This window comes from Hoplias malabaricus, chromosome 6, assembly GCF_029633855.1.
Source record: "Hoplias malabaricus isolate fHopMal1 chromosome 6, fHopMal1.hap1, whole genome shotgun sequence".
Classification (NCBI taxonomy): domain Eukaryota; kingdom Metazoa; phylum Chordata; class Actinopteri; order Characiformes; family Erythrinidae; genus Hoplias; species Hoplias malabaricus.
Window position 1 is genome coordinate 6,242,261 of NC_089805.1, and position 15,900 is coordinate 6,258,160.

Consider the following 15,900-nt stretch of genomic DNA (forward strand, 5'->3'; position numbering starts at 1 on the left):
CTGCCTTTACTTGTGTAGACCTAGTCTAATGAAAGCTGCCTCTGAAACCGCTTTGACAGCTTTGAGTCTGTCAGAAGTTTGCTCCTGCATGTCTGCTTTTTCCTTTCCTTTGGTTGCCACCAGTCATGTTCATTTAGCTGCTTATAGTGTCATTTTTCTTGTCTCCTAGTCCCTTGAGGATTGGTATAGCTGCCACCAGCTGGATGGGAACTACCTGGCTTTGCAAAAAGGCCTTGTAGCTCTTGTGTGAAGTTGTTTTGGGGGACCTGTTTGAAGCTGTCTGTGTGTGTGCTTGCACATTATCTCTAATACACTGTTTATTTTGATTTACTGATTTTAGACAGACATCTGTAAAAAGTCAGTACTTTACTTTATTAGTACTGCCATTGGTTGGTGCCAGATTTTAGTACAAGTGAAATGATCTCAGCTGTGGTTACATTTTTCAAAACTTGAAGCAGTGAACACGCCCTGTAATACAGTCGTGTGCCGTTTAAAATCCACGTCATGTTTTGAGAGACAAGACGTTGACAACACATTACTGTAGTAATTTATTAACTGAAGGTATCTTTATAAATTAGCCTAAAAAGGCTAAGAAGCATAGATACTTTGTACATAGTGCTTTATTTTAAACTGGAATTTTGATTAAATCAGAATATGAAACCCTTTATTACAGTACTGTAACATTCAATATTGGGCTGCTCTCTACAGTGTCACTGTTGGCAAAGATATCTACCGCCTTCCTGTTCATTGGGGATGTTTGGGTCTGGAGTGACCAGCATTAAAAACCAGATTTTATTTCCCTTTTGAAGGAGTTTAGATGTTAGTCTGTGAGGTGAAATGAGGCTTTATAACAAAATAACCAATTTTTTTTATTTAAGCTAAGCTGAGCATAAAAAATAAGAACTCTTTTAGTTATTCAAAATGTTAATTAGGGCGGCACGGTGGCGCAGCAGGTAGTGTCACAGTCACACAGCTCCAGGGACCTAGAGGTCGTGGGATCGATTCCCGCTCCGGGGGACTGTCTGTGAGGAGTGGTGTGTTCTCCCCGTGTCCACATGGGTTTCCTCCGGGTGACTGTCTGTGAGGAGTGTGGTGTGTTCTCCCCGTGTCTGCGTGGGTTTCCTCCGAGTGACTGTCTGTAAGGAGTGTGGTGTGTTCTCCCCGTGTCCGCGTGAGTTTTCTCCGGGTGCTCCGGTTTCCGCACACAGTCCAAAAACACACATTGGTAGGTGGATTGGCAACTCAAAAGTGTCCGTAGGTGTGAGTGAATGTGTGTCTGTGTTGCCCTGTGAAGGACTGGCGCCCCCTCCAGGGTGTATTCCTGCCTTGCGCCCAATGATTCCAGATAGACTCTGGACCCACCGCGACCCTGAACTGGATAAGCGCTTACAGTTAATGAATGAATGAATGAAAATGTGAATTATTTCATGTGCACAACACCTGTCACTAGCTTCTGCATAAGAGACTACTGTTCCCTGTATGAATTAGATCAATATGCCCACAGTAGTCTCTACACCATTCTAATTTAAGACTCCAAATGGTTAATGTTAATAGGATGATCAGAAAGACAACAAACTCCACATTACTATATTTGTTACATAAAATGGCCATGGCAGCACTTCTAACTGGAGCTAAAAGTTGAAGGGTGTTGGCCTGATAGCAAAGTTCCCTGATGAAAAGTGAGGAATTGACAACTTCACTGACATCTAAAGGTAAATGTCTAGTTTTAGGTAAAACACCTATATGCGATTATTTTATAATTAATTTTCTTTATTACAGAGACAATAAAGTACCAAAATGTGTGTGCGCCAGTACTAGTTCCATGCATGTGTCCCAAAGGACTAACATTATTTTGATCAAAAAACAGGACAAGCCTAATCATTTCATGTTGGTGATTGTGTTATCGTTAATATAGAGGAGCTCTACTAATGCTAGTATTTTGTCCACATTTTGCACAGCTCTGCTGTGATTGAGTGACTGGAGTACTGTTTAATTGTCCATAGTGCTGTGGTCAAATTCTCTCTATCCATTGCGCTCTCTTTCACGCACACATTTGGCATTCAGCTCACTGTCTGTTTGAAGTCCTTTGCTAGTGGGTGGCTGGCACTGATCGCATAAGAAACCTTCATGTATCTAAATGACTGCATAATTGAGATTTGATATGAGTGATAGCGTACCTCTAAGGGTATTAGCATGCAAGTGCATGGCTTAACTATATATATATATATATATATATATATATATATATATATATATATATATATATATATATATATATAAGCTTATGTTCAGTGAGGTGTGTTGAATATGTGAAGCTGTGTGTGTGGTCAGTACAGGAGAAGCTAATGTTGGAATATCTTTGATACAGCTCCTTTGATCCGCACTCCCATCTGCTCCCTGTTAGAAGCCCTGTCTGTGTTTAGTGGCTACTGTGGATGTCAGTACATTACTGTTTTTATTCCCATGTAGAGAGGAATGGACACTTGCTGTCATAGCCTACGGCCAATATATTGACAGCTGATTACTGTGTTTTTTGTTGTTGTTTTTTTTTTTAAATAATCTTAAACAGGCAAAGGGCAGGGTTTCCATGTTTTTGTTAGCAACAGATTATTATTACATTGCCTAAATTGTCACCTTTCTACAATTGTTTTGCATGTCATGGATATTGTCATTATATGAAGAACACTGAACCACTGTTTCATGGCTGAGCTTCGTTAGAACTGTAAAAAATGTCCATACAGCATCACAGTATACGATATGTTTAATGTAAATAACTGCTCAGTGTGTTGTGCCTTTTTTATTTGTTTTTTTTTATTTTAGTTTTATCTAAATCTTATATTCCAGTTTTATTTACATGTCTCATGTCTACATCAGATGATCAGTGTGTAATGTAATTGCTGCCTTATGTTTATTGTCAGATTTGTGGGTTTTAGTGTAAACTTCTTTTAAAGATTGTCCTGCAGCAAGATGGTAAAAATAGGTCTTGAAAACAATATTGCTGTATTCCAGCTTTTTTTCATGCTTCATAAGCAGTTAATATAAAATGTTACAGACTATTTCCTATTCAATCCAAGCTGGTTGTGCTTTAGATGTGCTTAATTTGCCTTTCTATCTTTTCTGGTTTAGACATGGACTGAATGTAATTGATTTTGGATGATTTGATGACCTAGTTTCATTGAGCCAGTTTTTTTGAGCTAGTAAAGGAGAACAGACCAGTTGTTTCATTTAAAGGCTAAGCACCACGTAATGGACCTCCATGAATATTTCACATTTAGTTACGGACATATAAAAGTATGAATTAAAATATCATGATTAATTTGCTTTAAAACTGACAATTTTATTAAATTGACTGAAGAACCCGAGCTCGCTACGGAAATTCTTGAACGCAACCGTGCCGTCACTGGTGGACAACAGCTGAACAACGCCGCGGTAAAACACCGTTATGACTGACTGTTATGACAATATCTAGCTAAATAACCAACATTATTCATGACAATAGCCTAGCAATAAGCTAAACTCAAATTTAGAGGTACCGTTATTCTTGTAAATGTGATCGAAGTCGAACTCGAATTCAACGGTCTTTTAAACCTTATTCCTTGAGTTAATAAGAAATAACATGTTTTCTGACTGTCAATAAACACAAGTTAGGAACTCAAATTCCACTGTATTTATTTGTTTGACACTTTCATAGAGCTGGTGCTTAGCCTTTTATTTATTTATTTATTTATTTGCTTGCTTGCTTGCCAGTTAGAGTTCATGTCATGAATTACAGGCTTCTGGTGTAAGTTACCGTCAGTTAAATGGATTTTTCGTGTTTGTGTGAATGTTAGTTGAAAGAACTAGTTATGTTAGTTAACGTTAGTTCAAAGACTGCCTGAGGACCGTCCCATCCACATGTGTGTCATGAGAATATTGAAAGTGAAACGGCTCTTTGCTAAAACCTTAAGTCAGTATCTCTAACTTTTTCTCTCTTTGAAATCAAAGTGTTCAATCATAACGTGAATACCTGATCTACTGTTGCTGGAGCACAAGCAAAGGATTGGTATTTTAAAGAAGTAGGAGAAATGTCATAGATTCACTCCCAGGCCAACAGCATGTCTCTCCTTTTTAGATTTTAACTTTTGACATTTCCTAGACTGCACTTAGCTCATTATATCATTTCTGCAAACCAAAAACTGCTTTTTGCTTTATGATGGTGTCCTCCCAGCGGCATTACATGGGCATCTGCCATAACTGAAGGGTTTGGCACCGTCTGTGAGAATGTCTTTCACCCTTCATTCCAACAGGTGGTCACTCTACGTCTTTGTCTCCTTGCTTTTTTCCCTTGACTTTAAAATGTCTCTTCCCCTTTTCCTTAGTCTCTTTTTGTTTCTTTCTTGTTCTGGCTTTCTTTTCTTTTACCTCTCCTTGCCATTTTTGCTTTATTTTTGTGCTTTGAGAAATTGTTGAATTGGCATCTAAAACTGTTGGATCACATCTCTCTGATTGCTTGCATGATTTTTTTTTTTTTCTCGTTCTTCACAGCTGGAACTCAGGCTTTCACATGTTTGAATTCTGACTGTTCTTGTTTTTCTGGTGCTTATATATGTACTGTGAGAGATTTAAACTCGTGTCAAAGTGCAGAAGATTGAAATCCACCTGAATAAGTGACCTATTACTATCCGTAAATATCTGCACACATGATGACAGGTTTTGATTGGGTTGCTTGTGTTTCATTCTGGTTTGGACAGAATGTGGTTAATATGGATGTGTGTTCTTCTCATCTCTGTTCACTTATCTGTTTAGTCCTGAAGTGCACAGAACTTGTTGCATATATTTATAAGCATACAAACCAAGTATTTGGACCAAACAAAATGCCCTACTCACTGTTTATTTTCTGCTCATCCATTTCCTCTGTGTGAGCCCCTTTGACCTCTGTGCTAAATTCTGTCAACAACATGAGTTGTAACTCCAGCATGACTCATTAAAAAAAGAGTGAGACCTTTTTGGCTGGTTTTGGATTAATTTTTCAAGCCCTGCTGAGTAGTGTGCTATTAAATGTAGACATGGCACTATACAGCTCTTTCATTTTCTACACTGATGCTAAAACCTTTTAGCTAACATCCTCTACTAAGATCATATTGCCTGATTAATATCCAAGTGTTTATCTTATTTTAATACATTATGAAATGCTGTGCACATGTCCTCTATGAAGCAAATGCTTACACATGGTCTTTTTGGAATAAAACTGTTGTAATTGCATTTATATTTTTAATAGCTACTTTCATTCATTCATTCATTCATTATCTGTAAGCGCTTATCCAGTTCAGGGTCGCGGTGGGTCCAGAGCCTACCTGGAATCATTGGGCGCAAGGCGGGAATACACCCTGGAGGGGGTGCCAGTCCTTCATAGGGCAACACGCACACACTCACATTTACTCACACACACACCTTCTGAGTCGCCAATCCACCTACCAACGTGTGTTTTTGGACTGTGGGTGGAAACCGGAGCACCCGGAGGAAACCCACGCCGACACAGAGAGAACACGCCACACTCCTCACAGCAGGAATCGAACCCACAACCTCCAGGCCCCTGGAGCTGTGTGACTGCCACACTACCTGCTGCGCCACCATGCCGCCCCCTTTACTAGCTACTTATTTCATGTTAAATTTAGGTCACAAGGGGCAACTGTTGTCATATGACGAGTCCCTAACGTTACTCCGAGTTATTGCAGAGAAGTACAAGAGGGGCACTGTTTCTGAGGAGTAGTGAACACTGTTGTGTTGGTGAGGATTATTTATACTGGTTGTGTGCATGTGTCATCTGTGACTGTTCTGTTGTAACCCTTACACTGTGTTTGGGTAATCTGAGATGAGTGTGCTGAAGAGTTGAATCTCTTTCCCCAGCCTGACCTCCTCACATCTGTAGCTGTTTAAACCTAACTTGGCCAACCTCTTCTGGAAATCTGCACCCACACCCTGAAGATTTTTTTTTCTCTTGCTCTCTCACTCTCTCCCCTGTTTTTCTCCTGCCTTCTCTTTGTATCCTTCTATTAATTTCTCCTTTTTATTTCTCACTTGGCTTCACTTGCCTTTTTTTTCTTTTTTATGTCTTTTAGTTTGATCTCTCTCTCTGGCTTTTTTCACAGTACAGGCCTTATTGTCCTTTTTTGGGACAGATCTGTCTTTGTGTGAATGTAATGCATTTTTCTGAATGCCCTGTAAGGAGCTGTCATGTGTGTGTTCTCATTAACTACTACTGTTAGCCACTACTAACACAGTGCTGATGCTGTGAACCTTATAAGGTGGAAAAAAACTGCATCTGGTGGTTTACATTGTTCTCATACATATGACCTGTGTAGAAACAGTATATACAGAACACAACTGTTACAGTCACTTTATATGCTGCTATACTTTAGCACTATTGCACCTTAAAAGCTAAGCAACACTGGACCTCCATGAATATTTCACATTGTTTTAGTTACTGACATGTATAAGTATGAATTAAAATGAAAATAGCAGCTTAATTTGCTTTAAAACTGACAATTTTATTAAATTGACAGAAAAACCAGAGCTCGCTACGGAAATTCTTGAACACAACCGCGATGGTGGACAACAGCTGAACAACGCCGCGGTGAAACACCGTTATGACAGTATCTAGCTAGCTAAATAACCAACATTATTCAACTCAAGGAACTTAAATTCCACTGTATTTATTTGTTTGACACTTTCATAAAGCTGGTGCTTAGCCTTTAAGCTGTTAATCTACTGAAGTACATTTGCAATGTTTTATCATGTAAATACATAGAGATTTAGTATTTAACTTTTATTATTTTAGACAACTTAGTTTATTCTTTTTTTATATTTATCTTAGTTTAGGGGCAGCACGGTGATGCAGCAGGTAGTTTTGCTGTCATACAGCTCCTGGTGGTGGAGTTTTGGGTTCGAGCCCCGCTCTGTGTGACTGCCTGTGAGGCGTTCGGTGTGTTCTCCGTGTCAGTGTGGGTGTCCTCCTAAAGTCCAGAAACACATATTGATAGGTGGATTGAAGACTCAAGTGTCCATAGTTGTGTCTGTGTCACCCTGAGAAGGACTGGCACCCCTCCAGAGTGTGTTCCTGCCTTGTGCACAGTGATTCTGGGTAGGCTCTGGACCCACCCCCACACTGAACTGGATAAGCGGAACAGACTACGAATGAATACATTTATTTATTTATCTTAGTTTTTTCTTAATCTCGTTATACACCAAGCCTGGGGAACTTGTTTTGTTCTTATCATTTCAAAGCTGAGTCTGATCTACATACAAGGCCTGTATCTGATATATAAACATGACATGTAAACCTAACTCATCTGAAAAGATGTGAATTATTGTGTTCAAACACCTGAAGAGAAGTTCTATGCCAAATTCTAGCAACTGATGTCGATTTGTATTATTTCACCCCACAAAGTCAACATGTGAAACCCTGCTTCTTTATATTGTCAGGCTTTCAATTCTGAGATCTTTAGATTTACAGTTTAGGTTTAAATTGGAAAAAAATGCACACATCAGTGCTTAATTACAGCTGTGTCCTGTTTATAGACAGTTGTTTTATCGTCATTGATATTATTTTTCTGTTTGAATATTTTTCATAAAACAATTTAGGGCTGTTGTATGACTTCCTGGTGTGTTCAGGGAAGTGTAGAGGGTTCAGGAATTCACATTTGAGGTCTGCATTTGAGAAAGAGGTAGAGCATCAGCTGGGTTTGTGAATTGAAGGAAAAGTAAATGTCCTTCATGCGTCCTACTTCTCTCTCTCTCTTGCTCTCTCTCTCGCTCTCCCTCTCTCCCCCTCTCTCCTGACAGGATCAGTCTGAATTCAGTGAGACCATTTTTGAGGGAGTATATTGATGGGTGTAGCTTATAGACCTGCTATATTTAGATTTTTATAGAGGAAATGGTATTTATGAATGTGAATTATTCTTTTTGTTGGCACATTAAGGTTAGTCTTTTCTAGTACAGTAAATATTTTGGTTAGAATAATGCTACCCAGTTTTAACCTTGTTCTTTCGTTGATTTCTTAATATTTAGATATTAAAATAATGTGGTGTTAATTTTTTAATGTTAATATATAATACTATCATCACTATAATCAGACTTTATTTTAAATTAAATTAGTCATTTCTGCAGCAGATGATAGAACAGTTATTGTTAATGTGGAAAATAAGTAGCTGTTTGCAAATTTGTCTGAATTGATAAGTTTATCACTGTCAGGACAAAATACACATCTGCTATTTTACACAACTACTTCAGTAGGGAGTACCAGCTATTTTCTCTTGTTCTCATTCATATAAACTATAAGGTCATTGTTGGAGTTAATGTTGATTCTGCTCATGCCAAATCTCATGCCAGGTTCTGCCCCTTGCAAATTATGTCATTCGTAGAGCCACAACTACTTAAGTAAGTGTGTATGTTTTTATCGGGTGTTGCAGACCCACCCGTATCAGCAGGAGTTTCCCTCAGCCCCCTCAAGGAGATATGGTGCTTATTTTACTGGGCCAGAGTCTTATCTGCTATGCCAGTTACTAGGTATATAAACACATGCCCTTAAAAATGATCCTTATGAACCTTATGTTTTATGTCCTCATTCACCTGTTCACTCGTGCACTATAAGAAGCAGTAAATTATATGCTTGATTGCCATTAATTGTACTTGCCTAGACGTTCTGTGCGCACATTCCTACATGCAAATTCATAGAATGTAACATTGACGAGAAAATCTGAAAAAATAAGACATTGTGAAGACAGTAATGTGAAAACTTTAAGAAAAAATGAAAAACAAAAACTACTAAAAGTACTTTCATCTGTTTTGCTACCAGCAGGGTGTTTTTTCGTTTCTCAGAGATGAAAGCTTTAAGTACTGTATGTGTTGGTAAGGGTGTTGGTGGTTTTGCATGGCTTAGAGAGCCATCTATTCTGTAGCTTGGTAGTAATTTTTGAATTGCAGTTCTTATAACACATTACTGCACCCCAACGCCAAATCATAGCTAGCCTTCTTCCCACACTCCCACTGGTAGTAGGATAGCAGTGAAGGTGGGGGAGGGTGTGTGTGAATGGATGCTCATGCTTTATTAGCCAGTGGTCTTATGAAGCGGGGTAACACAGTGGAAATGTGCTGACTGACCAAAATGTGTTGGGGGACGGGGGCTGGAATGAAGCTCATGGGCTTTACTGTGTGTGTACAGATCAAGCACGTTGCCGCTGTCGTTGCATTGAAGTGACAGGAAAACTCATTCGAGTAAAAATTTGTGTACAACAGTTGCTAAATGTTGCTTCTTAATGAACAGCGCTGTTCTCTGCGTGGCTCATCCTCCCTCTGACTGTAAACAGGAGAAATGTGAGAGTGGAAAAAGCTGACCCAGATAACGGAGATAAATAGATGAGCATTGTAAAAAGAAGTTAGAGGGCATTTGTGTGTCCTTTTGTGCTATAGCTATTCTAAAGTGATAAATCTCATTTGTAAATGGTGTTGTGTGTTTATAACCCTTGCAATGTCACAATTTTCTGTACTATTGCGAAAATGAATTCAAATCTAGTAGTACATACATCAATCCCAGCTCACTGACGTTTAAAGATACTCTTAAAAATTTTTTTTCTTTCAACAACATCCACATTTTTCTTTCTCCTTCACTCATTTGTGTTTTTCTCTATTAACCCCTCCTCCATCTCCCTCACCCTGTCATGTGACTCTGACGTGAGTGCTCTCGCTCTCATGCTCTCTTTCCTCCCCCTTCCCTCCCTCATCACATCAAACCCTTTGTTCTCCAGACGCCGCCCAGGACGTGTTTGCCAGGCAGAAGAGGAACTGCCGTCTCCTTGGCCTTGTAGTCAGCACTGAAACATTCACTCACACAGCCTCCCAAAAAACAAAACCTTGAAGTATTGTGGTGTATAATTACCCAACATTGTAATCCATATTTCTTTTCCTGGGCTTTACTAAGTTCTTTACTACAGATTTTGCTGTAATGGTCGTTTAACCCTTTTAGGCTGGGTCTCAGTGTTGCTCTGTGTGCATGTCCTTGCGTGTTCTTTTTAAGCTTTGAAGTGTGCAGCAATCTCCCATGAGTGATCAGTGCAGGCTTGATTTCCTGTTTTCATTTTGCTTCACTGCATTGTTTAGTCATTTCCTGAAAGAGACGTCGAGGGGTTTGTGTTGGAGGGAGGAGCTTTGCATGCAGACACATGAAAACATTATGTACGGTGAGCACTTAACAGTGTTTAAATGACGTTTGAAGGGCAGAAGAGACTTGGACTGGTTGTAGCAAATAATTTCATGACAAGACTCAGTGACACGTGTGCAGAGTAGCAAATGACATGCTGGGTATAGTAGCTATACGTAAAGACTTTTCTGGCACATTGAAGCTATTGCCATCTATAAACAGTTTGTAAATCCTACTTTTGTGTTTCCTAAATTATAGCACTGAGTATACATACTCGGATAAATATTACTATAATATATGCTCTTCTTGATATTGTAAGATCATCAGTTTGTATCCTCTGACCTGTAATAGTGCGAATAGTGCCTCTCTCACTCAATTCTTGGGCATGCAACTTAAGAATCACAGGCTGGAGATCATTTGCAAAAAACTGCATAACATTTTATGGTACATATCTCATGGGAATTTACATCGCTACAAGAAGAATCTAGCCTGGCTTTCCTGGTACCGTTATTATGGCAGTGTGAGTAAATAGGAGAAAGAGAGTGAGTGAGAGCGGCTGTTTAAGGTTTAATATTGTACTGACTTTACACAGTAGAGTGAGCTGAAATAGACATGAATAGTAAGTAACATGTTTTCATGGATTGCAGTGTTAGTGTGATAAGGTTTTTGAGAGTTACTGATGAACGAGGCTGAGTGGTAGCATCTGCTAACAGCATTAGCGCACCTCTTAGTGTTAGACATTAGGGTTAGGGCGATATAACGATAATACCGTATACCACTGTATTTAAAAATGTGGACAGTATCTTAAAATGAGGGCGGTATTTATGCCGTGTGTGAAATTTTGGTTCTGTGTCTTTTTAAAAGTCAGCTAAAATGTTCATATTCATTTAAAAGAGCCACAGGGAGGGGGCGCTGTGGGAGCTCAATGACTGCTGATGGCACGGTCTGAAACCACGTGGAGAATAGCACAAGCCTAGTAGCCCACCGCAGTTGTAAATTTAGCCCTGAGTTTGGGTTAAAAGATAAAGGAATTAAGCTGTAAACAGACACAATTCTCAAATCTGCTGTGGTGTGCTAAACCACAAGTGCCCGTTAGCGCTAGCTGTGCTTCTAAACAGTGTAGAACCGTCTTATTTCGCTTGTTTTCAAAAATTTCTGGTCCTTCAGCACCGGTTGCTGAAATTTGCTCTCCCAGAAATGGGTTTTTATCGTCAACGTGTGTCAGTGTGCACTGTTGTGCTGTGTTTAGCTAAATTCACTCGACTATGTGCTCACAGATATAAGGCTCAGTGCCTGACAGAGCACCCCCTGCCCACGTAATACCGTATACCGAGATAATATTTTGAGACGGTATTACAGTATGAAAAATGAGGATACTGCCTATCCCTGTTAGACATTGACTCTGATAATACGTGTTGTTGTAATAGTACCACGAAAGTTACACTTTATTGATGTAATAACACAGTCCATTGTATATTATTTACGTTATATGGGGTCAACATTGTCAACATTTTATTCGATTACATACATTTCCCTGGCTCATCATGGGGTAGTGTGCATCACTAACAGTTAATCAGTGTACTGTCTTAGAGCAACTCACACAGACCCCAACACCCACCTTTTGAGTGGGTGGCTGTTCCATGTGGAGGTTTCTAGGCAAGTAATTAATAGCTGGTTAAAGCTGGAAAATAACAAATACAGCAAAATAGAGGGTTGTAGGGGCAAGCCCAATTAAGAATTATGATTTTATCACTGTTTAAAAATGATGACTGTTTTGTTACACTTTTTAAAGCCAGTGATTTCTTTCTATCTTTGAGTGAATGGTTAGGATCCCCTGGTTAGAATCATAAAGCACTTTAAGCACTGTAAGAGTAGAAAACATCAGAAATGGTCTGTTTTGAATCTGCATTAAAAGTTAATAATAATAATTAGCTTAATTATTTTATCACTAATTGTCAGTACATTGTGCACACTTTAAAACTAGTAATTGTCATCTCAAATGTAGTTGTTTAAATTCCCAAAACGGCCCATGGTAGGTGAGCATTATCATATGTCCTGCTTGTCATATTCCACATGTTTTTTCTTTGTGTGTGTGTCAATGAGAGCTTTTTAAAAAGAGATAGTGATTGTAGCCACTTCCTTCCTGCTTCCTGTAAGGGCTTCCTGTTCCTGGATGAGCCCTCAATGCTGCTGACGCTTTAAAGCACTCTGTCTGGACCATCTGCGCTTATTTAACCTCACTGCTGCTCACACACTCCTCTTTTTAATTCATCAACCCTTTGTCTCTGTCTAACACATGTTATTTGTTCATGTTGTTCAGATTTGCTCTGCAGTCCTGCCCTGTCAATTTCCTCAGTGGTACGAGCTAATGTTGTGCTGTGTCCAAGCGTTTCTAGTGTGTGTTGCATTGTTTTTTTGTTTCTCCTTCTAAACATCAAGGTTATTAATAATGAATTTGTCCCACTTTTAATGCAATAAGTGCCTCTACCCTTCAGAACAGGCTTTACATGGGATGTGGACCATTTGTTGGTTGATTTGATGGCCTTCAGCCAGAAGGAATTTAGTCATTCCAGGTACTAATGTTAGATGATTTGTCCTCAAACACAGAATGCCACTCCAATTATTTTGTAAGAATTTTTAGGCACACTCCTACCCTGTCACACTTTGTACTTACCCACTCCTGTTCCAATGTTGCCCCTTGTGGTTGACTCTGGGTACTGCAGATCAAGTCTGAACCTATGTGGAAAAATTCTGAACTGAAAAAAGGGGGAAAACATTCATTTGAGCCGGCTGGAAAAAATTGCCAAAGAATTCCGGCATCCGGGAACAAGCCTGTTCAGTTTTTTCTGTAGTTTCTGAAACGGGATCTTTTCTTTGGGGTGAAGGGGTATATTCTATTTGATTTATTATATCAATTAACAGGTTTGAGCAAATATTTTATAGAGCTAAATGTGAAAGAATGCTGGTAAACACAGGCTAGCATCAAGTCATTAGCCTAGATGTAAATGGAGGCTATTCACTTTCGATCACTGTCAGCAGAATTAGCGCTTCTGACTGAACTGTTCCTGTAATCAGCGTAGTCAGTGATGTGATAAGTCATCATGAGTTTGCAATAACATTTGTGTGAAATTTAGCCCCTCTCTCTCTCTCTCTCTCTCTCTCTCTCTCACCTCCCCTTTTTGTCAGCTATATGAAGCTTAAACTACTGGGGATAAGACATGCTTAGTGCTGACTTTCATTTGTCCTTTGTGTGTGTGCAATACTGATGAAATCTTTATTCACTGTTCTGTGCTTGAGAGAGAATGATCTCTTATACTTGTTCAGTATAAGCTTTCTCCGTGTTAGCGCTGTGGATAAAATACTGGATATAATAGCTGTTTTTATTTCTTCATATTGTAATTGCATTCTTGGAGAAAGCCTGTGCTCAGTGTCTGTTAAGTGTCACCATGGTAACAGTCCCCAGTGACTGTAGAAATTCATTTTCCAATTTAATATATCATTCCTTATTTATTGATTGATTTCAGGCAGACCACAGCACGCCTGTGCAAAAAGGTTTAGAGTGGTATACGTTTTTGTAAATCCTCAGACATCAGGCAGAATGGCCTAAGACGGCTTGTTTGACATTCAGAATTCAGTAGATTAGTGAGTGTGTGCTACAGCTAAAACAGCAACTTTCTGAACCGTTCTGTTTAGCGTTGATTGTTTTAAGCCTCATTTTTGCAAAGATGTATTAAACAAAATCATACATTTTGTAAATTGTTACTCCAAGTTTTTGCAAGTTTCCAGGAATAAGTTTGGCTATATTTGTCATCCATCCATTATCTGTAAGCGCTTATCCAGTTCAGGGTCGCGGTGGGTCCAGAGCCTACCTGGAATCATTGGGTGAAAGGCGGGAATACACCCTTCACAGGGCAACACATTCACTCACACCTATGGTCAATTTTGAGTCGCCAATCAACCTACCAACGTGTGTTTTTGGACTGTGGGAGGAAACCAGAGTACCCGGAGGAAACCCACACAGACACAGGGAGAACACACCACACTCCTCACAGACAGTCACCCGAGCGGGAATCGAACCCACAACCTCCAGGTCCCTGGAGCTGTGTGACTGCGACACCTACCTGCTTCACCACCGTGCCGCCCCTGTATTTGTCATGTGTATGTGATATAAGTTTCACCTGTAATTACAAATGTTTACTGATGGAGTGAAACTTCAGAAGAAAACCTAATGTGAGCCAGCAATAAAATATCTTCACATCAATGAAACCCTGGGTCTTAGCACTTTATGACCAGTATACTTAAGAATTCGATTCCATGAGTCACATTTGGATTGTAACTAAATACCACGTTCTCTGTGAGAGAATCATCATTGTGTTTTGTCTTCTCCTCTTTATCCTACCCCTACGTTGCTCAGTGAAAGAGTGCTCATAAAGAAGGAAAAGAAAAAGACTTATTTGAGTAGCTAGTTTGATTTGACCTGGCTGTATTGATCCACGTCCCCATGAGGATGGAAGACACGGAGGGGAAAGAAAGCCAGAGAAAGAGAGCTTAAAAAAATAATTTAAAAAAGTGTTTTGTAAGGAAAGCTCTCTTTGAAGCTGTGTAGGGGCTGATCTGAGTGGATCTCGACCTGAAAGGAGAGTGAGTGTTTTGTATGTTCCCAATGCAATGGTTATCTGGCTGTGCTCATCTGGGAGGGGGAAAATGGAGAGGGTTATGTAAGAACGGGTTTGTGTGCGTGTGCGCGTTTCCTCCAGGTTTTTAAGGTTTTCTTCCATTTGGATTGTTTGTTTTTTTGTTTGGTTTGGATTTATCTTGGGGTTTTGTTTTTCCAACGTTTCTGACCCTGGTTGAGTGTTTTCTGGTTTATGTCTGTATCCTTTCACTGCTTCTCACTCTCGCTGTCTTTGTTTCTTCTGTCTGTTACTCATGGGCTCTTATGACTGATCTTAGCACTCTTGTACCACCCCTCTTTCCCCAACACACACACTTACTCACACTCTCTCTCTCTCTCTCGCTCTCTCTCTCTCTGAATCATTGCAGTACAGCAGTTTGGTTTAGTGAGGTCATCAAGTTCTGTCTGCTCCTATCTTTTTCAGTCATTTATTTGGGAGAAAAGGGTATCTCCTGTACTGATGGTAGAAATGGTAGATACAGAGAGAGTGTGTGTGTTGGGGAAAGAGGGATGAGCACACCAGGATGTACTATCAAGGTTGAAGGTGTACTCTGATCATTTCCTATGCCTGTAAATATTAGAATTGAAAGATTGAAATCCTTCACGTCCAATGAGGATGTGTTGTCTTGGAAAGCTGCCTGTTGTTAAGCTGGTAAAAAAGAATGGGTGGAAATGGTGAAATGGTACGTTTTTGCGTGTCAGTCAAAAATCTGACATGGTTATTGCATTCCAAACACACATTCTTGACCATTACATTCTTTCTCTCTCTCTCTCTCTCTAGCTGGAGGAGGGCTGAGGGGCGTTATGCTGTAGATCGAGCCTCCATCATCAGTCACTGGAACTGGCTTCAGGCCCACGTCTCTGACCTGGAGTATCGCATCCGCCAGCAGACAGACATCTACCGCCAGATCCGCGCTAACAAGGTCAGTGAAATACACTCCACAAACACACGCATAGTGTCCTCTCGCTTCCATTAGTGCTCAAACTCTCCCTGTTTGCTAGATGCAAGCATGCGTGTTCTTTGTCGCTCTGTTGTGCGCAAACTCAGCAC

General features: G+C 39.8%; 1 protein-coding gene across 4 annotated transcripts in view; it reads left to right on the top strand.

Annotated features, from left to right (window-relative positions):
* The window catches only part of kansl1b (KAT8 regulatory NSL complex subunit 1b), a 67,442-nt gene that overhangs the window by 35,590 nt on the left and 15,952 nt on the right, over nucleotides 1-15,900 (top strand). For all 4 annotated transcript variants that reach the window (XM_066673871.1, XM_066673874.1, XM_066673872.1 and 1 more), the window contains one exon: nucleotides 15,631-15,772. In XM_066673871.1, the coding sequence (XP_066529968.1) occupies nucleotides 15,631-15,772 (142 nt within the window). The remainder of the gene's footprint in view (nucleotides 1-15,630; nucleotides 15,773-15,900) is intronic.